Genomic DNA, 25598 nt, shown 5'->3' on the forward strand with positions numbered 1-25598 from the left:
GTGTTTCTTTAGGTAAGATTCATGTGCAAGTGTGAAATCCTGACGGAAAAATGTCCCTGCTTTTTGCTATAAGACATCTTGTGTGTTTGTATGTGCTGTGAAAACATCAAGCGTCTCATCCCTAAAACAGCCGATCTCTCATTTAGACATGAAACCTTTCAAACCAGCGTGATGATGTGTAGGGGCCAATGATGTCGTTGTTTCTCATGTTGTAATAGTTTGTTTACAGAACTTTTATTGATGGTGAAGAAGGGTCAGGTGGGTTAACTGTTCAGGTGGTGGTATGATCAGGTGTTTATGGGGACAGTGTGAACAGGAAGTTAGTTGACATCGGGGGGGGGGGGGGGGGGGGGAGCACACAGTTCTTTCCATAAATATAAATGTAAATATTACAAATAATCTCAGCAAACGCATCAAATGATCTGGATTTTTATCATCATTTCATATCGTCATCATGGTGAATTTAATCTGCTTCATTACTTTACAACAATCGGGAACGTCACTGAAAGTTATTTCATTTTGTACATTTGTTTTGTTTTGGATATGCATCAAGACCTGACCATCTTTGCATGTGACTAAAAGTATGATCTGGACATGTGGACATGAAAAAGTCACTACATGATGTTTCTACAGATCCATATCTTCTATTCCCACAAACACACACACACACACACACACACACACACACACACACACACACAGATAATGGCATAATTTATAACACAAGATAATGGCTTATTAGCTTATTGGCGTATTTCATTAATGACACAAAAACTCCTGCACACTGTCTAACTTACAAAAATAGATTAATTGGCTGCAGGCAAAAAGCCAATCACAGTTTGAAGGTGCATTCATGTGGTATCAAACACATCGGAAAAACAACTTTCCGAGTTGTATAATGCAAGTGAACGCCTCTTGAAGTCAGAGCGACAACTTCAGATCATCACATTTTGTTTATATTAAGATACTTTTTATTATTTCACGTATTGCATATCAACTTTTCTTTCCCAAACATTAACTTGTAACTTCATAGCATCCTGTTTCTTGCTGTTGTGACAACATTCCAACTTTCAGAACTGATATCAGGTGAACACACTGAAGACAGAAGAACGACTTCCTAACTGGCCCATGTCACCCCTTTAGACACGCCCCTGAATGCCCTGTATTATTATGAGCCCAAACAGTCTCACAGTGACAAAGGGGTCTTTGGACGAGATCTCACCAGTGTGTTCATTTATCAGTTACCAACAGCGGGCGGTTTGTGCTCATTCAATTACACATTTCAGTCCGTGAATTAAAGACTTCCACTCAGAATAGAGTTGGCGATATAAAGGATTTAACGAGTGAATAAACAAGTAAAGTAAAGTAGAAAATGAAACTATTGTCTCTTAAAATGATCAACGACATGAAGTCAGCGTCGCAGAACTCGAGCAGATAAAACACTGAAATGTGCAGAAGCTGTCAGATAGAAGCATTTGATCAAATATAAGTGTAATCAAGTAAAGGTACAAAGTTATAAAAATAATAATTCAGCACAGCCTTCACTTTCTGAGTCTTGATTCAGATTTAAACTAAATGACAAAACAGCGTGGGATGAAAAAGCTCAAAACACCAAACAGAATAAATAAGAACTTAAATCTTATCAAGTGTGTTTCTTAAAATTCTAGTCATAATATCCCGTTAAGCTTAGTGTGCAACATTTTACACATAAATACAGCAGAAATCAAGTATATCCTGTGTCAATGTCTCTCTGAGTCATGACTGTCTACAATGAGTGAGAAGCTCGAGTCCCTCCAGCTGTGTTGTTGCCAGAGCCGTGTTTACATGGACGGGACGGCCTTGCGTATAAAGCTGTTTTAGTCAAGGACTAGAGAAAAGAAGAAGAACATACTCACTGCTTATTTGGATGTCACGTAAGAGTCTTTAGATCACCCTCATTCTGTGTCAATTTATGTGCAATATGAAGCTACGAGCTAACTAAAAAGCGCTTACATTAGCCTGCTAACACAACAATACAGGACACAGGTAAAGCTTGAGTAAAGAACAATTTTGTCTGCTGCTTGCACTTAATGGTGCTTAATGATGGTGCGTTCAAATTGATAACTCCTCTGTGCGAACGCGAGTGGAGAGGGGTTGGAGGTGTGCCGCTGGAGGAGAGCGGAGGCTTCAGAATAGCGGAGGTGTCGCCAAACAGCAGTTTGTTTTGGTTTAGTGCTGGTGCTCAAGGGTGACATCTATCTCGAGATGTAAAAAGTCAATGCAACAAGTAAAATTTAGTATCTTGTAACTATATTGATCTTAATTCAAGAAACTTAAGTAAATGTCGCCTGCTGTATTGGCTGCATCAGCTATTCTCACTTAAGCTGTTTTCACATATGCACTCCGGATAATATCTAGATATTTACAGGAGGACTTCTCTGGAGATTCTCCCGAACTAGCCGTTCACATATGCTCCTCACATATGCAGACTTTCCTGTCAAACGGGGGGGGGCGCCGGGGATTTCCCGAGGTAAGACGTGACGTAAATAAACAACCCGGAAGTAGCGGCCGAAGCAACAGAGTCCGCTACACGACGTTATAATGAGAATATTTGCCTTTATATCAATGCTATGTGTAATCCAATGGAATGACAACATCCACAAAAGAGAGGAGAACAACATACTGACGAACAGAAAACATAATGCAGCCGTTTAATTACGTGCACGGAGATCATAGTGGTCGCGTGCAGACACTTTAGCCGGTCACTATATAAACGTCACTCTCTTTCTATTGGCTCGAATTGAAATCTCCGGAGTATATGCGGCCGCGTTCAGACATCAGCTCACTCGGATATTCTGCGGATAAAATACTAGGGGTCTGGCAGGAGAAACTCCGGGTAAAGACCGCCCGAAAAATGCGGCTGTTTGCGTTCACACATAGCCTAAAGAATCTACGGGTAGCCAAATTTCCAGAGTTTTTCAGGAGATTTCCGTATGTGTGAAAAGGGTTTTATATTACAAGCATTACAGGCCTTTATTTTTTTATTATACCATAAAATAAAATGTTTATCTGCACTGGTGTGGTGAATGCTGCTCATATTCTGTATAATTGGATATATTTGATGAGATATTAGCCAAATCCCCTTGATAAGATTTGAGTTTTTACAGTGTATGAAACAGAAATAAAGACACTAATAAAAACACTTAAACACTGTATGCTGTGTGGTGCAGAGTTTGCATCAGGATTTAAAGTCGTTGTTTTTTCTGAAAACAACACTGGTAGATTGGTGGAAATCAATATTCATTTTTAGATTCTAGACAAACAGGCTGAATCTGAAGGTGCACGACTGCATTTTCTGTTTTCTGTTTATAATCTCAGCAGTAGCGTGCACTTGTGTTCCACTGGGCTTTGTCTATATCTGCAGGAAAATAGCCTATGTGGAGAACAAAAGAGTGTTCAGCGTTGAACTAACAATTTAGCTTATATAAATCTCTATAAACAGTATAATCTGCATGTAAGTGCGTCTCAGCTCTTAAATGCCTTTCAACTTCAACTTCATTCTTTCTGGGAGAGGTTGCTAGTCGGCCTGTGAACAATGCAGCACGCAGAGAAGGAAGTCTTGGTGAGAAGTTCTTTATGTTTAACTGGTGGTGACACCCGAAGCACAGAAAAGTTGGCCATTGCTCCCAGAGGCATAAATCATCATCCCATGATAGCTGATAACTATTTCTAATTTTTAACTCTTGTTGCTGGGCCTTTGCATATACAATGTAAATATTCAACATGACAGATTTATATCATGAAGTAATATCTCGTAGATTTGACTTACTTTCAAGCTAACACCACTGCAAAATAATTGACTTGAAAGCCGAGAATCTCTAAAACAAGTTGTGTCTCAATATTTTCCACATAACAGAAACAGGGACAAACGCCAGGAAGCTCCATGCAGAACTTATTTCTTGCTGAACAGTTGAGCTCAGTAATTCAGCACATTTTGTAGGAGTCTCTGCAAACTGAAGTTTCAAGGTTTGCACCATACAGAACAACACTAAGAACCTCCTGCTGACCATATCTGGCCACACAGGCAGCAGCCGCAGACACCTCAGCTTCACGGGTGATAGTAGCTGCATTCTTTCAAAAGGAGGGTGGTGTTTCACACGTCACAGGGGTGCAGGACAAACAAAAATTCACTTACTCAATGCCCCACGAGACATTACAAATTCTTCAGGTGATTGTTTTTTTGTAAAGAAAATAAACTAAGAAAGACCACACATGAGTCGGTGTGCAGGTTTGTCTCCTTTTCTTGATGTATTTTTTAAACACATCCTCCCCCCAGTCTTTATGCTAAGCTAACCTCCTGCCCCCCACCCCTGCAGGACTAACCATCAGCCCTGGGGGGACAGCTGGGCCAGCAGGGCCTTCTCCATTGCCTCTTAGTTAGACCCTCTTGGACTCACTCCCAAAAAAACATCAGAGACCCCCCTCACTCTCCACCTTCAAGAAATCCTTAAAAACTTTCCTCTTCAACATCGCCTACAACCACTAACAGACTGTTCTCACTTCTCTTTCTCTTACATTATCTCTTCCTTGATTTGTTGTTATTTGTTAAGCGTCTTCAACTATTCAGAAAGCGACATTTAAGTTTAATGTAGTATTATTATTATTACTCTGCTAACCTCATTTTAAGACTGAGATTTTGGGCTTTTTATGACTTTGTTTAGAGACAGGACAGTGGATAGAGTCAGAAATCGTGGAGAGAGAGAGAGAGAGAGAGAGAGAGAGAGAGAGAGAGAGAGAGAGAGAGAGAGAGAGAGAGAGTGGGGAATGACATGGGGTAAAGAAGCAACATGTCGGATTCAACCCCCGGGCCACCCTAAAGGACTACAGCCTCCGCACATGGGGCTTGTGCACTAACCACCGGCACCCTGACAGGACAGCCGTATCGACTCTTCTCACTCACAGAAATAAGCCAATATCTAAAATGTTGAAAATGTGGTCTCATCTTGGTCGATGAAGAGTATGTAAAAGCTGTTGAATAGACTTTAATATACAACAAATATATATAGGCTATATATATATATATTTTTTTTAAATATATTTAACCAGGAGAACCTCATTGAGATTAAGAACAAGAGTGTCATGGCCACGATGGGCAGCAACACAAATATATATATATACATATATATATATATATTTACATGTATGTTTTTGTTTCTTAAGAGCTATTTTTGATTTGTTTGCAGTCCAAACATGTTTACCTGCATCCTCTAAACATTTAGCTCTTGTGATGATAATGTACCCTATACAGATATTATCCAGTCCATATTAGAGTCTAATTAACAGCCTCTTAATATCCTAACGTACTGTGAGAGCATGTTTCTGTACATCAGCGTCACAGAAACAGTCGGACATTTTAAGCACCACTCAAATGATAAGGACTTGAATGCAGAAGAAAAACAAGTGTGAGTGTTTACTGGTGGACGTCTCAGCGAGGTACAGCACTGCAGTGTAAACAAAGTAATTACACGTCTTCCTCTGGGTGGGTGGGAGGCTAAATTGGTATAATCAAGGCAACGCTTCAGCCTCTGGCATTGATGTTGGAGTGAATTAGGACACGACGCCGCTCACATTTTGCCCCCTGGGTATTAAATGAATACATTCTTCTACCCCTAAATCACATCCTGCTGATATACGGGCAGGCCGGCCTTCTGACTGCAACGTTCAGCTCACACGAGACGTTCATGACGCTTTAAAAGGGAATTTTGGGTACTTTCAAACATGTACACATGAAGTGAAATGCAGATTTACACTCAGCATACAAGGAAAATAAATACAACCGTATAAGAGCCACATTGACGATTGAAAAGCCGGAATTAAGTCATATATATATATTTTCAAGATATTTTAAGGCCTTTTTCTTCTTAATTAGATAGGACAGCTGAAGAGAGACAGGAAATGTTGGGAGGAGAGAGTGAGGGGCGACATGCAGCAAAGGGCAGAGGTCAGATTTGAACCCACAGTCGCTGTGACGAGGACTACAGCCTCCATACATGGGGCGCGCATCATAACCACCAGGCAATCCGTCAAGTCATATTTCTGTCATCATAATCAAGTTGTAATTTATACTTTATTCTAAAACTACAAGAACCTTATTCCTTTAATATATTGACTTGATTCTCAGACTTTATGTTCTCTAATTTGGCACTAATCCTCCAGCATTCATTAAACAACTCTGTGCATTAAATACATTTTTCAGATCTTACTTTAAATCCCTCTCTCTCAAACATATAACACGTAAATCGTGTAGATATGAGACCAATATTCTAACTTAAATGTGATCTTTAATGGGGCGCCTGTAGCCTGGGGGTTAGTTTGCGCGGCCCATGTGCAGAGGCTGTGGTCCTCTTGGTGAGCAGCCCAGGTTTGAATCAAAGCTGTGGCTCCTTCATGTCATTCCCCACACTCTGTGTCTCTGATTTCAGACTCTAACCACTGTCCCATCTCTACAATGAAGGCACAAAATGCCCTACAAAATAATATTTAAAACACTTTACAGTTAGTCCTTCTCTTTGTACACTAAAATAACTCGAACAGAATAACTTTAGAATAACATTTCTGTCCTTCCTCCCTGTTATGGGCTGTTTGTGCTCTCACTCTGAGGTGTACTAAACTGAAGGCCGGGACTCTGCAGAGTGCTGTAAGTTGATTTAAGGAGACACGACAAGATTTCCATGTGACTCAAAGCTCCCACTGATAAAATGTATTTTCTGGATACAAACTTAAAATGAATAATAGTATTAATACACATAGATATTTATAATTTCTGAATTCACATGAAATATAAATAGCAGTACTTTGTTTAAAAAAAACAGACAAAACAATGTCTGTGATATAACTGTATTCCTGTATGTCTATCATAAGAAAATGGTCAGGACATGCTCTTATATACAGTATGTATATATATATGTTTGTTTTTTCTGGCGGGAGGGCTTTATATTTTCCGTCATTCTAGAGACAAGAAAGGGGATAGCGTCAGAAACCGGGAAAGAAGCCACAGGTCCGATTTGAACTGGGAACGACTTCTCTTTGGGCTGGGCCTCTGTACATGGGGCGAATGCACTTACCGCTAGGCTATTGGCCTTTATTTTATCAGAACAAATCATAAACATGAAAACAACAACAGGAGAAAAACTTCTCGTGTCTGGAAGAGGGACAGTGAGAGAAGCACGTAAAGTCGGGGTTAAAGCCTCCAGCTGTGCAGCTCTCTGAGTCAGTTGGCACTTTGGGATAAATGTTCATATCAATATCCTAATGTGTTGCCATATTCGATATCTTAGTTTAGCATGTAACCATGCTAGCATTGGCTAATTATCAACTTATGGTTATTCCATATTTAGAGGTGTAAAACCAAGTATAAATAAAATGACCCACATTACTTACATTTTATTTTCTGGGGTATCATCCAACAGCTGTGGAGATAATAACTCAAACTGTCAACCCTCTCTGACATATTGATGCCAATATGTGAACCAAAGTTTTGTCACCAAGGAATCACAACTTCAGACATCCCAATCAGAAATACTTCCTTTATCTTCTGGAGGAGATTCAGACACACTGTCGCTCTTATTAGAGTTAAGAATAAAATATGGCTTATAAATAAGAGTATAAACAATATGTAAAATAAAGGCAGAGTGTTGCACAGCTGAAGTATTGAGTCTGAAGTAGTTATGTTGCACGAGGGGATTAATGAAATTAAATTAGGGATGACTGGATTCAGTATTGACAGTTCAAAGTAATAAAGGATAAATAACTAATGAGGAGGTCATGGCTGCTGATGGTGAAATATTATCCAATAATTAGGAAGATATTTCACTTCATTTTATTGTACAAGATAAAGATAAAGATAAACTTTATTGAGTAAAACTCAGTGTAAGAAGCAGAGAAAAATCAAGCGGGACTACAACGTTAAGTGGGATTCAAACTCTGGGAACCATGAATGGGTGTAAAAGTTTCTTGGTAATCCATCCATTTGGCGATATTTGAGCTATAAATACAACATACAGACCATCGCCTTCCCCTTCCCTGTTAGCATGGCTAAAAACACAATCGCTATTATTATGGGTATCAGCATCACAAAACAACAAACACAATATTTGTAATATCATCTGACTCACAATCTAAAGACCAATAATGATCAAGGATCCATTAAAGACTGATTTGCAAGAAGAATAAGAATGCAAGAAGCTTAAAGAAAACAAGACCTAACTACACACTTAATGATTTTAGGCTAGATTTGCACCCCCAAATGATCGAGGCGGGGTGTGGCCTGATCTGAGACTTGTCCCTACTTATCATTTGTCCAAATAATTCTCAAGTAGGTGCGGTCAATACGATTATTTACTGCTCCTGATTGAGTAAGATCCTCCCAGGACTCCCATTAAACATGTTTGATATCTAAGATTCCAGATCAGGCTGCCTCTGAGGGAAAACCTGCAGCAGCCAATGAGAGCGGCAAGACGGGGAAGCGTCACCAACCAGGTGTTGTGTACTTTTACATCTTACAAGTAATCCAGCAAGGGGAAATTCAATTTTACACTCTGTTGTTGAACATGCTACACACACATGCACAAACAGGATCCTGTGGACATGCACTGATGGAGAGCTGTCAGAGTGGGGGGGCTGCCCACAGCGAGCGTTCCTGAGCTGCTGGGGGAGGGGGGTTCAGAGCCTTGCTCAAGGGCACCTTGGCAGTGCTCAGGAGGTGACCTGGCACCTCTCCAGCTACCAGACCAATTCCAAGACTTGGTCTGCACTGGTACTTGAAACCTCCGGTTCCGAACCCAAGTCCCTGCATCCTGAGCTACTTAGCCCCCAAAAATCGGTTAAGATTTGAAAATGGTCTCGTGTGAAGCCAGCCTCAAAGAATTGGCATAACGGAGACCATTCATATTATCAGGAACCAGTAAGGTGAGGAATAGGTCAAGGTCGCAGAGCTTTGATCAAAAACCTTCAACCCTGTAAGGCTTGTGAGGGATTATAAAACACAAAAATGTCAAACAACATGATAAACTTCATAAATTATTCATCGTGAAACTGAAAACCCTTTCTACTTCTGCCAGGGTTTCAGTGGGTTTTAATTCGTCTGGCAAACATGGAAATTTGATGCATCCCTCTCTGCTTCAGTCCATAAATAGTCTTTGGGTATTTTTAGCACAAAGCTATTTTTTTCTGCGTCCTTGATGTTGAAAAGGTTCAAACTCACAGAAATGTCGTTACCATTCTGTCGTTTGCACTCTCTAATCTGGTTCTGTGGCAAATTTCTATGGAAACGTCAGGTTCAATGTTTGATGAGGAGCTATTTATTACAGTTTAGTTTCTTAATTTTGACTTGACTTTATTCAGGGGGGATGATTCAGCTAATCAGAGATGCTTTCTCTCAGCTCCACCTTGACTCTAATGTATCCTGAAATGATGTGCAGGCAAATATCAAGACAAAATGTAAGTAGATTATATTATGTTGTTGTCTTCAGAATTTAAAGGAGCAGCACTCTCTAATGATTTGAATTTGGACTGCAGTATCCACTTTAAATACTAGGGGTCTATACGCCCAGCACTGGAGAGCTGCAGCCCTCCCCTGGCAGCCCTGCAGCCTTCTGCCCCCAGGCTTCCAGGGAGCTGGCCAATCAGAAGAAAGTAGTAACGTGGGGAACCTCAGCCAACAACAGATTGTTAATCAATCTTTTTTTTATGCTGTTTGATCAATGTTACCTTCCCGTAGTAACAAAAAAAAAGACAGTATTTGTGTCGTAGTAAACAAAGCACAGGTGTGACTCATTACATTAACCATAACTGACTGTGTTTTATTAAACTGTCCTAATAGCCTTGAAAGTGTAACAAGCAGCACGCATAATAGCAGGAGCCTGAAACTAGAGCACTTCACTGGAATACAGCCAAGAGTCATTTCATTATTTACACCTGAACCTTTCATACTGAGACGTGTCAAAATTCATGATAATATATGTTATTATATTCAAGCTATAGAAACTGTGGATATCTTCTGTCAAAATGGTGAAACAGTTCAAACAGGTTGGTATTAGACAGTCTTGCAAAGTGCAAAGGTTCAAACCGAGGAGCAACCTCAGTGTGGAAAAATGAAGCCAATACAGAAGTGCAGAAAACTGCTGTTCCTCAAGGGTCCACTCATTGGGTCGCTTCAGAGGTGCTGCTTGTCAACAGGCAAGGCAGGTAAATGTAGGGCCCCAGGCCAGAAAGGACCCCCAAAGGTTGACAAACTTAAAACTGCAGCAGTAGCTCGAAATGTGCAAATTTTGCAATGACGGTAGGAAACCTCCCTAATAGGGCCCCATTTGACAGCACTCACTCTCATTGCCCTGCTTAGCATCTCATGTATTATTCCTTCATACAATTAAACCACTGAAGAGAAGAGGAGACATCTGTCTGGGTGTGAAAAAGAAAGAGGAAGAGCGACTGGATAACTGGCATAATAGTGGTTGGTGGGGCCCCTTGATAATTTTTGCCTAGTGCCCCTACAAACTCTAGAATCGCCACTGGGTACAATATGAAGATGCTTAATTTTAAAGCAGAAATAAACATGTTCGCAGCATGTAGACTCTACAACATATGGACATAGTCAAAGGCCACATAAACATGAAAAAGATCCACTGAAAACATAATAATTTTTCGCATTCATTTTCAAAAAACGTTCAGCGTTCAGACAACAACAACAACAAACGCTGTGCAAATGGATCCTTAGAAATAGCTTAAAACACTGCAATCTAAATGCCAGACGAGTAGTTGGTGGTGTGGCTTCCTAATGAAACAACATGCACACTAACTCTACATCCCACAGAGCGGTGAGCTGAGACAGTATTTTCAATAACGACATCGACAGACCTCCAGTCCCCTTGAGTCACCAATGGATGAGGTCACTGAGACTTCATGTCTATTGGCTTAACACAAGGCAACATGCTTAGTAATGAATTAATGAGAGCATTACAAACCTTGGAAAATGTGCTGCCATGTGCAGCAACATAGAGACAGAAACCAACAACCACAATCTCCTCTGTTGTCTCTGTTCATCTTTTACACCAAGGAGATGAAAACCTTTAAAACATAAGATGTCGAGACAACACATATCACCAGCTGCTTAAGACTTTCTTAAAGTAGAAAACTCAGTCTGAACCGCCACCCAAATTTCTGGTATTTTTCAACTAATGAGATTTATTTAATCTCAAACAAACTACCAAATTCCATTCGATCAGCAGAGTCCCTTTGCACCTTTAAGAAAAAGCCAAAGACCCAGCTCTTTTATGAACATACGCACTTAATGATTTTGATGATGATGAGGATGATGGTTTTGTTTGATGATGCCGATGATGATTTTAGGATGGTTTTGATGCTGATTAGAACTTTTGAGGAACAGCTGTTGATGTTGTGCTTTGCCTCTGGTCACTTCCTGTCAGCACCTGTGAGTCTGATCGGACTCAAAGCTGTTTGTTTGCACATCCTGACGTTGTCTCCTCCTCTAGGTCTACATGTAATTATAGACCCATTGCCATTCTCCCAGTTGTGTCCAAGATATTATGAAAAAGTTGTTGCAGAGCAACTCATATTACATCTTGAGACAAACCACTTGCTGCATCAACAACAATTCGGGTTTAGACCCAAACATTCTACTGAGACTGCAAACTGTTATCTTATTGAGAAAATAAAATGCTTTCTGGATAAGGGACATGTTGTGGGAGCAGTTTTCCTAGACTTGAAAAAAGCCTTCGACACTGTTAACCACAATGTGTTGCTATCCAAACTTTCTAAATTTAAATTCTCTGATCAGGCTTCTCAGTGGTTTGACTCATACCTAAGTGGAAGAGTGCAATGTGTCAGAGTCAATGGGCAAAAGTCCATCTTCCGTAACAACAGCATGGGGATACCCCAGGGGTCAGTTCTAGGTCCGCTGCTATTCAGCATGTACATCAATGACCTACCTGAGATCTGTCCTGCAGTTGGCTGCCAAATGTACGCCGACGATACGGTTATATACACACCTGCAAGATCTGCTAGGCAATCTGCTGCCCACCTCAATGACTCCTTGCACTGTATTGCAAAATGGCTTGAGTCTTCTCACTTAACATTAAATATTTAAAAAACGGTTTCAATATGCTTTTCTATGCGCAAACTAAGGGATAAAGAAACATTCTTAGTTAAAATAAATAATGAGACCATTAAAGCGGTTGAAGATGTAAAGTACTTAGGGATCATTCTAGACTCACACCTACGATTCTAAAAACACATAGATTACACCTGAAAAAAGATAGATCTAATCTAAACTGCTTCAGAATCATTAGAAAATACCTCTCAGCTATATATGCATGCTATGATATTATCACATCTATCATACTGCATCAGTTCTTGGTCTCAAGCCTCACAAACAACTTTAAAGCCAATCATATCTCTGTATAACCAATCATTAAAAATCATGGACAAAAAAACAATAAGATGGCACCATTGTCGCGTATTAGAGGTACACAATATGTTTAGCTTTGAAAGCTTCATTAGCTACCGCAACCTCAAATTAATGTTTAAATGTCTGCATGGTCTGGCACCTTCTCTGTTTGATGAATTTGTAACGAGACGTCAGGATCCAAGTCGAATCAACACACGCGCTTAAGTAAACGGTAACTGTTGCATTCCAATGCGAAAAACCTAATTTGGACAATCAGCCTTCTCTGTTATTGGAGCTAATCTATGGAATCGTCTACCCACTGAACTGAAAATGCTACACAGTTTAAATGTTTTTAACAAAGGTATTAAATCATGACTGAAGGAGAAACAATATTGTTCTCACACCTAAACCCACATGAGCTCGTATATTTTTCTTTCTGTAACTGTATTTTATCCCTGTTGCATTCATAACTGCGATGTATTCATAACTGAACTGTTTTCTTTTTCTTACCCTTTTTATCTTTATCTCTGTTGTTTCTAAAAGCCTCCCGTGGACAGGTGTTGCAAATTAGCATTTTGCTATAAACACTAAGAGCAGTGCAGTCTGGACCTTGTGCATGGTTAAATGTTACAGCACCAATGTTACCGTATGTCCATGTTAAATAAACAAACAAATAAATAAAATTAATCTTTCGCACAGCATTATTCAAAAATGAAAACATTTTCTTTACACACAAACAGTGAATTAAATTGTGTTATTTGTCTTATTTTCCCAAATAAGGATCACATTTTTTATTCTGTTAAGAGGCTTATTTTTGTACTCAATCAACATTAATCCAAATCAGGTTTATTTACAAGTAGGTTTACATATGTACTGATTTTGTCCTTTTGTTATTGCTGCATTGAAGTTAGAGTGAATACTAAAAAAGCTAGCAGAAAGTAAAAATGCACCCTACAAAAGCTGTGGTCTCAGGCGGATTAAACATATTGATTACAGCGGGTCTTTAGAGTTCTATACAAAGATATCTGAAAGTGAGCATTACTCACTTCTTAACCAGGTTTTCCTGACCAGTATTGAGCATCAACCCCCCCACTGTCCAAGCATTTCTTTAACCTTTAGGCTACCGCTGACCCCTTTTATGCTGCTGCACAATGCTATCATCCGCTCTCCCAATCATATGCATTAGACTATCTGCTTGAGTGCACCAAACTAGCTACAGCAGCAGACAATGGTTATCCCCCTCTCCCTCAGCTACTGTACATCCTCTCCTGTGTAAAGGCTTTTTTTTTTCTCCAAACATTGAGGTCAGGTCAGCCGTGTCACTACGATAAAAACCTTCAAGGGTCTACTCCCATTGAACGAGGCAATCTTCTCCAGAGTATCACAGTATGTTGAGGAGGTAAGTGAGGTTGGACGGAGGAGAATGAACAAACTCTTACTTCCTAACCGATTGTCATGTCAGTGGCGCGATTACCGTAAAGTGACAGGTCGGATTCTGTTGCCAGGAGGGACAGGGCCGAGTTGTTCACTTTTATTTATTCATTATAATTGTCAGCTGTCACTTCTGCCTCGGCTCTCTGCTGAGACGCTTCAGCTGTTAACCCTTTCTGCGGCAGCTTTCTGTTGAGCTACAGCAGCACGAGTAGTCTGTGTTGACACACTCAAATATCGCCATGTGACATTTTGTGATAGCATACTGTGTAGAGCCTCAAAACACCATTTAATATTGTTTCATGCTAATGTAGAAAATGTTAATTCAGTCATAATAAAAAGTAGTGCCATGCTGTTTGACATTCAAGTGTCTGCGATTAACACAAATGTTGTTATTGCATGGATAATTGTTTCTCAGGATTTTACACATTGTGCATGCATAAGGTGTGTCATTTAAACGGTCACTGTTTCATCAAATTGGATCAAAAGATAGAAATGTAACCCATTGTACGGTGGCTGGGAAGTGCAAACCAAAATCACAAAGTGTGAGACACTTTTACAACGCCTGAGAAAAATCAACATTTTGGAAAACAAAAGAAAAAGACTTTTACAAGGGACAGAACAAATGCACATTTTAGAAAACAAATTTACAAGATGCAAAACAGTGAAATGCTGGAAGTGACGCGGAATGATTGAGTGAGCGTTTAGTTTGTTTTGGCGGAAAGACTGCATGGAACCAAGCGGCAACCTCCGGTCTTTAAAAATGAAGACAATGGGAAAGTGCAAAATCCTGCAGTTTGTCGAGTGTCAGCTTGAGGCTGGCTGCGGAAACACAGGAAGTCACATACGCACAACAGCCAAAAAGGCCGTTTTTACAGCATATATAAACATGTTTACGGCCTCGTACAAAAAACGAAATAAGTCTGATCAATTATTGTCATCACTGGTACACACTGTACGTGGGGAGATTTTTTTTAAATGTCTCCGTTATGATTTATTTACGTGTTATCCATAGTTAGGGGCGTAGCTAACATGATTGACAGGTGGGCGTGATGTAACAGTTCGGCGAGAGGCTTAAAACCCGCCTCAGCTCCAGCTCTCAGCCTGTCGTTAGGTTGACTCAAAGTTAGACAGAGGGTGCATCCGAATTGCCAAGTACCTACTCAATCTGTCAGTAGGCAGTACGTACTATCCGTGCTGTATACTGTTAGTACCTACTATTCAGTATGCACACACAGTAGGCAGATATTTGTTCCTACTTCTTCTGATTCATTCAGAAAGGAAGTGGCGTCATTTATGTTTCCCGAACCGGCCGCATTCACCCGTTTTTTTTGTTTAGCTTTATTCAAGAAGAGTAATGCTCATACAGTCAGGTAAACAAAAACAATATCACAAGTAAAAGACAGATTAAATAACTAAATAACATACAGTACATAAAGGAAAGTACAAATGAAAGACAGTAATACACAGAATATAAAGTAAAATAAACCAATAAAGACACATTTAAATAGTGAAATCATTATTTAAATAGAGGGGGAAAGGTTTTATAATAATTCAGACATTTGTTACGTTTTTTGTTGTTAACTAAAAGTAGCGATTTCAGTCGGGACTTTAAATTAAGATTAAATTAATCCACGCTCGTTTGTTTTGATTTGGAGACGGACGTGAAGTGACGATTTACGTTTAATTTTCACACAGCATTGTGGGTGGTAAAATACAATTCATTTCCTGAAAGGATGCATCCGATCCATATTGCATAAAACCCGGAAGTTAGTATCCATACTGAAAAGTACGTACTGCCTACTGAACTGTGACAATTTGGAAAGGGCCTGATACAGGATTTCCAGCATGGCGGCTGCTGCCGATGAGCATCCAGAGCCCCCTGCAGGAACAGATGGTGATGTCACTCAGGCTTCAATATTTACAGTCTGTGTGGAACGTGTTATACTGTACACAGTTTCTGGTGACCAAATTATGTTTTGTCCATTTTGTGGGACCCACCAGAAGACTGTAAACTTGATTTTGCTTTTTGTGTGATTGGTCTCTGGAAACAATCTTAATGAGGGCCACTGTTGTTTTTTTTATTTCTCAATCACTTCCATTAAAGTGTTCTGCCACTTGTAAATGTGTCTGGGCGTTCGGAAAAAAGTGTTTAGCATCTTGCAAAAACCTTTTCTAAAATGTTAATTTGTTCTGTCTCTGTCTGGTAAAAGTGTTTTCTTGTCATTTCACAAAAGTTCAAAGGGACCAAAACATTGTGATTTTTTTCTAATAAATTGTGTAGTGTGCAGGATTTTTCCCCCCTTAAAATGTTGATTTGTCTCAAGCTTTGTAAAAGTGTCTCACACTCATTTTGCACTTCCCAGCCACCGGCTACCATTGCTTACAGTATCACAAATTACTGGAATATATAGACACATTCCTGCTACACTGTTAGAATAACTATGGTTATATTCTCCCTCACACCTACACTGATAATGAATACCTGCTGACGCTTTTAGCACATTGTCATTTGCTGTGATGATCATTTTGATTTGTTACATGTGGAAGGAAACTCAACATGATGACGCAGAGGTTAAACTGTAAACCAGCGGGCACTCTGCTCGTAAAGAAGCTTAGCACAGAAACAAAATAACATTTATGGTTTAGACTATGGAGAGATATTTAAGTCACTGTATGATCTGGAATAGTTTGGGATCAGTATTGCTTTAGTATTATGTGATGAAGGTTGTGAGGACTATTGGGACATGAGACATCAGATACTACGAAAAATGAAAAACAAATTTGCATGACGTGCAAAGAAGGATGACGTTCAGCTCGTACAATCCTCCAAACCTACCTAAGCAGACATTTACACTGAGGCTACTTTACTTAATGATGTACACGACACAACAAACGCCCTGAAGGACAGACCAGAAATATTTCAACACAACAACTCGATGGCATCCTGCCGACAGATCAGTGAAGCTATAAACACTTTGGGGTCCAGTGGAGGCTGATGTGCAACAACTATCACAAAGTCATGATCATTTTATCAACAGTATTCATTAAAGGATTTCTAATGTGTGACAGTGTTTCATTTCCAAAAAAAACAACAAATCTGAGTGTGATGTAAGATCAACCAATCACATGAGGATGACTGGTCACGTCAGCTAACGTCTCACCGCCTGCGTACAGTGGAATAAAACACTTGAACTTGATGAGCTGTTTTTGAGTGCTTATGAAGCAAACATTCACCATTTTATTCTGCAGACTACAGAGCCACTGTTTTATTCATATTATGCACATGACATAGTCTTGATTCAGTGGAGCATCCTGGCTCATACCCATGCTGTCTCTCAGATTTATTGTACAGTATAGTAACAATAGTTTCTGTTGCGATTACATATTTAAAGAGTGCAGAATGATTTTTTTGCATTTTCCATCTGACGTGAACACTGACGTCTGCAACACGTCGTACAAACTATTTCTGTTACAGCATCTCATGACCCAAGGCTGCAAAAATACTCACGACATCATGAGCGATACTCACGAAACAACTTCCTTTGTTTATCATCCACTCTGATACATTTACATATTCATCTTAATCAACCCATTGGAGTTTAAAAAAAAAGTCTCTCTCCAGCGACTTCAAAGAAGAGAAAATGAACATTGAATTGTAAGTAAAAGGACTGAAGTCAGCGTCTAGCCCTCACCTTTATACAACGTGTATTACTGAAGGAAATGTGGCAGTTTTGCTCTTTGCTCAGAGGTCAGACGGAGGTCGGGGGGTTAGCAAACTCTCTGACCTTTAGTGAAACCACTCCCACGTCTTTGCTTTGTGTTAGGAGACGTGTTGACCTGTGATGGGTCTTACTGCCTTGTTTAAGGACGCTTCATTCAATTTAACGAACCTCTGCTGACCTTAACTGAACTGTAGTGACCACAGAGAGGAGGAGGAGGAGACTAGGGTTATCACCATACCAGAATTTCAAACTAAGGTAAACAAGATACCAAAGCAACAAAGACACAAGGCCAAGGCACCCAATGTTAGGACATATCATCCAACTCCTGCAAAAATATTTGTGCAATGTAGACAGGGCTCTCTCTCTTTCACTCATGGCATGTTATGGTTCAAATATGACGGAGATCTGAAGTTTGTGTTCAGCCTTGGTCCATGCTATCAATCATTCAAATATAAGGAGGTTGTACTGTTTTAAAACACTTGGATCAAAACTTCTGAAGGGACTGGCTCAGACCATATCCCTTTTTCTCCTCTTGTGTGACACCCCCCCCCCCCCCCCCCCCCCCCCCCCATGCATGTTTGATTTCCCTTCATGCAGAAAGAAGCCAAAAGCTTCTAGAAACCAAAAGAACATTATCAATTTTTAATCCAGGACTTCACTGCCTGTGTCATCCTTAACCTACTTTCCTCAGCACTTTGGGGGAAGCGCAGTGACTTGTTGCTGACCATGATATCTCCCCGGTCATACATTAAACATCAGGACGTTCTGCATTGTGCACGAAAACACAGTTCACCATCGCAGCCACAATATGGCACTGTCTCTGAAAAGAAAATACATTCATGCTAAGAAGAGAAGCACGTTTGTGAGTAATAGATCTGCATGTTGGTAGTGGATTGTAATGTATGCACAAAGCACACAGCGACGTGCATACACACATACACAAACTCCCCCCCGCCCCGGTCGGCTTGACATTTTGAGCGTGCAGGTCAGAGCAGTGCATCCTTACCCTTCTCGTTGCTGTGTGTAACCACGGAGACAGATGTCAGCAGGCTGAGCTCTCTCGGTCGAGGTGTAGAGCATGCCCCGGCCACAGCATCGCGTTCACAGACCACCCGAGGAGGAGCAGTGCACGGCGAGGAGCCACCGCTCCACAATCTGGGTCAGAGCTGACGGAGACATCCTTATGGGGGAGGAGGAGAAGAAGAAGAAGAAGAAGAAGAAGAAGAAGAAGAAGAAGCTAACCACTGAGGGGGGCGCAGACGTCACAGGCCCACATGGATCCAAACATCCAGCCTCGGACACATCCTCACAGTGCAGCTGCTTCAAATCCAGATGCAATGAATTCCAATGAGGCTCAAATCCACGAGATTCTCACATCCACGCTCGACGAGAGCTCACGAGAAAACAACCCAGTCCGCACGAAGCATCACTGCCTCACTCAAACACTCTCCTCCTCCTCCTCTTCCTCGCTCTGACTCTGCCTAATTCACTCCTTTATTGCTCTATTTCTGTCTTTCTCTGATGCTCACCCATATTTCCACTTCACTGCTCTCTCTCTCTCTCTCTCTCCTATTCTCAGCTGTGTCTCAGTGCTGTGCTCAGCCTGTGCCCAGAGGATGTTGAACATGTGTTCAGGGTGGGGGTTGGGGACTGCTGACTTCATAGGTGGCACGCTTACTTCCCACACTGATAGGTTAGAGAGGACGGCACTGTGCGCTCACATTTTGGGAACAGCAGCATCGAAGTGACAGAGGCAATGGATGAAAATCTGCTCGCCCTCTTTTTCTCCCTATTTTCAAATCAGGGCAATTGTAGCTGAGATTAAAGGCTGTTTTCAACGATCAAACTGTACTCGATTGGTGTCATTTTGTAGGATAGAAAAGTGAGAACAGGAAGAAGGGAAGGGTTATTTTTATGTCTGCCTACTGAATAGGGAAAAAGAAAACAAACCGTACAAGCACAGTTGTTTTTGTTCTGCCTCTTTCTAGACAGAACAGAGGCACATTTCTCCACATTATACGACAAGAGCAGAGGGAAAAAAGGAAGATGTGGGAGGCTGAGAGTGTGTAGGAAAAAAATGGACAAACAGAGAGAGAGAGGGGGGAAGAAAGGGAGAGGGAGGGGGAGAACAGAGAAAGCAGCAAGACGGAAGAAAAAGGAAAAAGCGAGAGAACAGAGAGCTTTGGAATATTTATAGAAGGCTGGAGAGACTGATGTAAAGAAATAAGCTCCTCTATTTCTGTGCTGTGACACACGGTCGCATCTCGGATGGTACGCTGTCAGGCGAAGTCAGATCAAAGGGATCCTATGGTGCTTCTGCAGCAACGATGCACACAAAAAAATGCAGCAGAATGCGAAGGACCGTACGCGTCTTCATGTGAGCAGATCGCACACCAAATAATCGATTCAGTTCAGGCTTCAGTGCTCGCTTCAAGTGTTGCTTAAATGGATGTTGATTCAGTGATCTGCTGCAGAGAGATCACCAGAGTGCACTTAATCACGGAAACGATGGCCTTGTGACAATCATGAGAGCCGTTACAAATTAGGTTATTTGGAAGAGGAGAGGGAGGAGATGAAACGGGGACGGGGTTTTTGGGAAAATGTGAAATTCATTGGCTTTATTAAAGACTTCTGAGTGGGAAGTGAGGTGTGTCTGTTGTCAGAATTCAAATCTTTTCATGGTTAATTTAAGGGAAAATGAGTCGAGTCAAAATGGATTTTATATGCAAAAAAACATGCAAAGTGTGTGTGTGTGTGTGTGTGTGTGTGTGTGTGTGCGTGCGTGTGTGTGTGTAGAGACCAGGATACCTCTGGGCTTATGCTGTGACCTAGATTAGGACTTGATGCTCCCAAGCCTGGCAGGCTGTGTGTGTGCGTTTGTGTGTGTGTGTGTGTGTGTGTGTGTGTGTGCCATCCATAGAGTAAGTGTGTTTGCATGCGTGGCTGGATGCAGAACAGAGAAGAAGACAGCAGAGCGGAGGGATGTGTGTGTGTGTGTGTGTGTGTGAGACAGGGAGGCAGAGAGTTGTGTATGTACGCACTAGAGGAAGCTGCATGGCTGCATTGCTTGTGTGTGACTAAGAGCCTCAGCTGGATGACATACAAAGAGGTGAATAATCGCGCAGTAAGAGAGCTTATCCACAGCAGCGTGCACACACTGATGAAAAAAAACTGCACTGCTTCTGCCTGAAAGGGAAACCTTACGTAACTCAAAACGCAGAAATAGGAAAAAATTACCCAAAATAATGAAAGGGTTGTAAATTCTGGCATGGATGCTAAAGCATGCCAATTACTCTGGAAGATTTGACTATCTTGGTTTGTGCTTAACAGATTAGCACCCACTCTGCACTGTATATAGATTAGGTGCTTATTGGCTCGGGATTTTCCTTCACATATGGTTTTAAATTAAGCTTATGTTAATGCATTTCCAGGCTTTTTAAAAACCCACTCTGACCCTGCCTTTGTGCCTCATCTATATAGCCCAAGTTATTATTACCTACTGACTCAAATCTATACATCCTTTCTCCATGAATGTGCCGCTATTCAGTGCATTATACCGGCCTTATGTAAGAAACAAGTAGAATCATCTCGCCCCAGTTCATCCCTGACCTGTCCTCTGGTCAAATTCATCTCCACTTTATGAAATAGTTAATCCCATGCAGCAGGAGCGTGCACTGAGAATATATGCAAGAAAACATTCTTAATTTAGCCTCATGGTAAACAGCTGTAAGAACAAATAATCTTGTTTCAGCATTCATGTCAGTGGAAACGGTGCCAGAACTCTGCATGTTTCAAGAAGGTTCAGTCCTTGACTTGTGATAAAAATAGCTGTTTCACTCACACACACACACACACACACACACACACACACAGATGGCGACTCTCCCACAGAGTCATGCATGCTAACGCTGACGGGGGGAAATGATGGGAAAAAACTCATCAGCAGAGATTCATCTGTAAACATAAGCGACTCATTTGCTGCAAACAGGAAATGAGTCACATAAGAAAATGTAAGTTAACTTCAGAGGACGACACACTGGGAGTCCTGGTTTGGGGTCTTGGCTGTGCAGAAGAATCAAAATCAAACTCTTGTTGACTCAAAGTGTCGGGTTAGAAAGGCTCCGAGCAGACAGGTGTGTTAAAGAGGATGTGGAAATATTTGCTCCACCTGATCCGTCCTCTTCAAAATAAAACCAGGATACAATAACTTAAGTGTTATATTATTTATTTTACATTTTTCTATTAAAAGGCTTTTTAAAATCAAATTGATGTGTTGAAAAACAAACAAATGAAATCTGTGAATGCAGCAAGTCTTAAACTTGATTAAAACCGAGGGATATTAGAGATCAGAAGAAAAACACAACCATGTAAAATGAGTCAGTCTCCACACTGACGGCCTTGTTTGCTTTTGTAGATATATTATTTTGTATTATTTGTGATATGTTGTGTTTTCATTTGCATATGTTTGCACAGTAGAAGGAGGAGGTAGTTATACGCACATCATGTAGGTACAGGGCAAAAGCAGCCGACTGAGGAAGAAGAAATGTCCGCACTCGTGCTCGAATGCCACAAAACTTTTTTTTTTTTTTAAACAAAAGTTGAGCAGTCCGACTCTTTACAAATTGAGCTGCGGGTCCTTAATTCTAAGAGCTCGACTAACCTACCAGCAGCTAGCAGAAATGCAAAATCCACAAAGTGCAAAGAGATGGTACTGAAAGAGCTGAACAGAAACTGCACGTTGTGGAGTTTGATGAACACAGGAAGGCAGTTGAAACCTTTTTCCCCTCTGGGAGACGCCAGGAAAAATGTAATACAGTAAGACTCTATTCTCAGGATTTTAAGTTTATATTCTTTACTCCCAGTTTCCTTTGTTTAACAGACCGACCAGTTAAACTATTTAAAGAAGTGAAACATTGGACAGGAACTCCTTGTCTGTGCACACCGGTCCTCCTGACCATCAAACCATTGAGGTGATTCAAATCTTTAAAATAGTCCAACCGAAAGAGTATTCAAACCAAAAATGTTCTTCAGATAGAAAACTGAGCAGTGTTGACTAAGTAAGCAGAGGGGGGCGGGGCTTCATTTCACATACAGTCAATTCCCATCTTACTTTAAGTGACATCACACAGATGACGATGCTTTGCTTGAGGATTGTTTTTCACATGCGGATCCTGCGCTGATCTTTCCAGAACTCAGCGATCCCCTGAGAAATAGCTAACTCTGCAAGGCCCCTGCACTCGTGGGGGGTAAACCCCACCAGTGCCGTGCCCTTTACTCCGACCCCCTGCTTCCCCGCCAGCTCTGCGACCCTCGCCGTGATGAGTGAAGCTGGAGCGTGACAGTACGGCTGGCCGTCAATGCTGAAAGAAGGCCACGGTTCACTTGTGGTCATGTAAACAGTTGGACTCCCCTTCACGCTTTCCACATTACAGGCGATTTCCACAGCGCCCTCATGTGGCAAAGCCAGTACCTGCACCCCAGGCACTCCCCCCGGGGTCGACTCCCTGATGGCTGTGGCGATGCCGTGTCCCATGGCGATGTCCTGGGTGTCGATGGTGACGTTACAGTTCATGACGTATGGACTGGAACCGACACCTGCAGGATGAAATCACAACTAAGAAAACTCATTGACAGAGCATGTGGCCTTGGTTCTCAGGGACTTACAGAATGACAAGCTTCTCCTGTGTCATTAAATGCAAATGTTCGGCCTTATAACCTTTAACCTGCAGTCAAAATACATATTAGATTTTAATCCTGAATAAAGCTCTTACACTTGAAGCAGTTTGAACACGTTTCCTGCATGAATGTTTTTCATGTTTTTTTGGGGGGGATTTTTATGCTTTTACTTAGAGACAGGACAGTGGATAGAGACAGAAATCCAGAGTGGGGAATGACATGTGTGACAGGAGTCACAGGATGGATTGGAGCCTGGGCCGCCTACTTGCAGTTAGAGATGCTACTATTATTCAGTTCCGATTCGATTCTGACACACACCATACAGATACCGATATTTTTTAAAATCCTGATGAATTGCTTTGTTGTTGTTTTGTGCATTGGGCTGGCTTCACGTACAAACAGGAAGCAGCGGCAACAGCTGTCAGGTTTTCAAATGAAATATTTTAAACTGAAGTGTAAGAATTGTATTTTTGATCACACAGAAGGAGCTGCTCCATCATGTCTGAATGTTGTCATGGAGACGATTTGTGCTCACTTACAGTTCAGTCTAAATGTCTTCAAAGTGAGACTGTGCGAGCTCAGAATGTTTAAAGCGCCAACGATCTTTCTTGACGGGTGACGTGGATCTGCACCATCAGTCTGATATCTGATACGTAAATTACGGTCCCATCTCTACCTCCAGTAGAGAACTGAAGCCTCTGTACATGGTGCGAGCACACTAACCACTAGGCCACCGGCGCCCCTCTTCATGGGTTTTAATACTTAAGTTGTTTTGCCACTTTAGTAATGATGCTGTTTGAGCTGAAATAACACTTCTTAAGGTAGAGTCTTGTTGTCTTTATGAGATTCACTCACAGGACAGGAGATATGGATTGTTTTTGTTTTACCGAGAATGTGTTCACGGTCGCTGCGGAGACGAGGGATGATTTATGATTTGAGTGACCGATCAATAATTACAATACAAATGCTTACTGTGTAATATTTAAAGGAGCTGACTGTTAGAGCACTAACATGGGATGTTTCTTTGATCGGAGGAGGACAAATAGTTTGATTAAATACTGACACAAAGTCACCTGTGATTTACTTTCAACTCAAATAATTAGCAAAAGAAGCATTTTGATTCATGTTTACATTTGGTATTGTTTTTTATATCTTCTTATTCTATTTGAGTTATCTGGATTATCACTGCGTGTTTTTTCATTCTCATTTCCTCTTTTTTTATTATTGTCACATTCTGCGATCTTGATTTTTTTCACATTTTATTTGACCGTGAGGATGGATTACAGGGTGGGGGGATAAAGCACTAGTTAGAGTTACATTTTTCTTGTATGAAAAGAGCTTTACAAATAAAGTCTGATCAATTATTGATTGATATAATAATGATAATTATACCCTTATACATTGCACTGTATATCCAGCGTATTCGTCATATGTATATATATGTGTATGTATGTGAGAAAGATGTTTTATTCAATTTGTATTTTTTATTTGTATTTTTTTTGCTAGGCAAATATTTGTTCGAGGCCTGACTGAAGCCCTCCAGTGGTTGTGTTTAAAGATTAATTCATCTTTCTGATGTTTGTGTGTTGAATGTCCCCATTGTAGTCTTAGTGCGGAATATTTGAGTGTTGTTTTGTTTTTGTCTCTCCTATTATTTTCATGTCTTTTTTTTCGTTTCTTGTTTTGATATTTTTGTCTGCATCGTATGTCTAGGTTCCCCTCGAAAACGATATCGGTCATCTCAAGGGGTTTTTCCTACTTGGGTTGTCATGCAACATTAAGTTACCAAAAACATTGTCAACATATTTGTGCTGATATTTAGACTGATGTGTAGAGCTTTTGTTGGATTCATTCCTCTCCTGCACTCCTGTCTTATAACGTAGATGTGACGCTTTAAAGCTTTGGCACTTTTTGATTATATCGCTCATTAAAATGACAGAGATTATATCGTTTTAAAACACCTGGTAGCTCTAACTATCGAGGTATGGAATATCCTGACAACCTTCCCTCTGACTCACCTGTGAGACCAAACTGCCTCTGCGGCCGTGGCCCCATGTCAGCCCTGATCGCCTGTAAATCTGGAGTCTTCTTGAACCAGCCCATCTCCTTCCTCCTCTGCGCCAGCCCCCTCTGAAGGGGGGAGTCTGCCCAGCCAAACAGGAAGGCGCTGGTGCCCTGGACGCGCTCTGTGAGTCCCTGAGCCACAGCTGAGCCCCGGCAACAACACAGACATGTTAGCCAAACCAGCAAATGGAGCGTATGTCATCACATGTTACACCGTTTGAGAAACACGAGAGCAGAAAAGAGCGCGGCAGACAAAACAC

General features: G+C 41.0%; 2 protein-coding genes across 5 annotated transcripts in view; both read right to left on the reverse strand.

The window, feature by feature from the left end:
- Window positions 1-21674, reverse strand: part of LOC132987107 (nck-associated protein 5-like) — an 80888-nt gene extending 59214 nt beyond the window's left edge. For both annotated transcript variants that reach the window (XM_061053931.1, XM_061053932.1), the window contains exon 1: window positions 18605-21674. The gene's annotated coding sequence lies outside the window, so the exon portion shown is untranslated. The remainder of the gene's footprint in view (window positions 1-18604) is intronic.
- Window positions 21675-21806: 132 nt separating this feature from the next.
- The window catches only part of ftcdnl1 (formiminotransferase cyclodeaminase N-terminal like 1), a 10258-nt gene continuing 6466 nt past the window's right edge, over window positions 21807-25598 (reverse strand). For all 3 annotated transcript variants that reach the window (XM_061053937.1, XM_061053936.1, XM_061053935.1), the window contains exons 5-6: window positions 25293-25481; window positions 21807-23193 (exon numbers count right to left, since the gene is read on the reverse strand). In XM_061053937.1, the coding sequence (XP_060909920.1) occupies window positions 22757-23193; window positions 25293-25481 (626 nt within the window). In that variant the 3' untranslated portion in view covers window positions 21807-22756. The remainder of the gene's footprint in view (window positions 23194-25292; window positions 25482-25598) is intronic.

This window comes from Labrus mixtus, chromosome 13, assembly GCF_963584025.1.
Source record: "Labrus mixtus chromosome 13, fLabMix1.1, whole genome shotgun sequence".
NCBI lineage: Eukaryota > Metazoa > Chordata > Actinopteri > Labriformes > Labridae > Labrus > Labrus mixtus.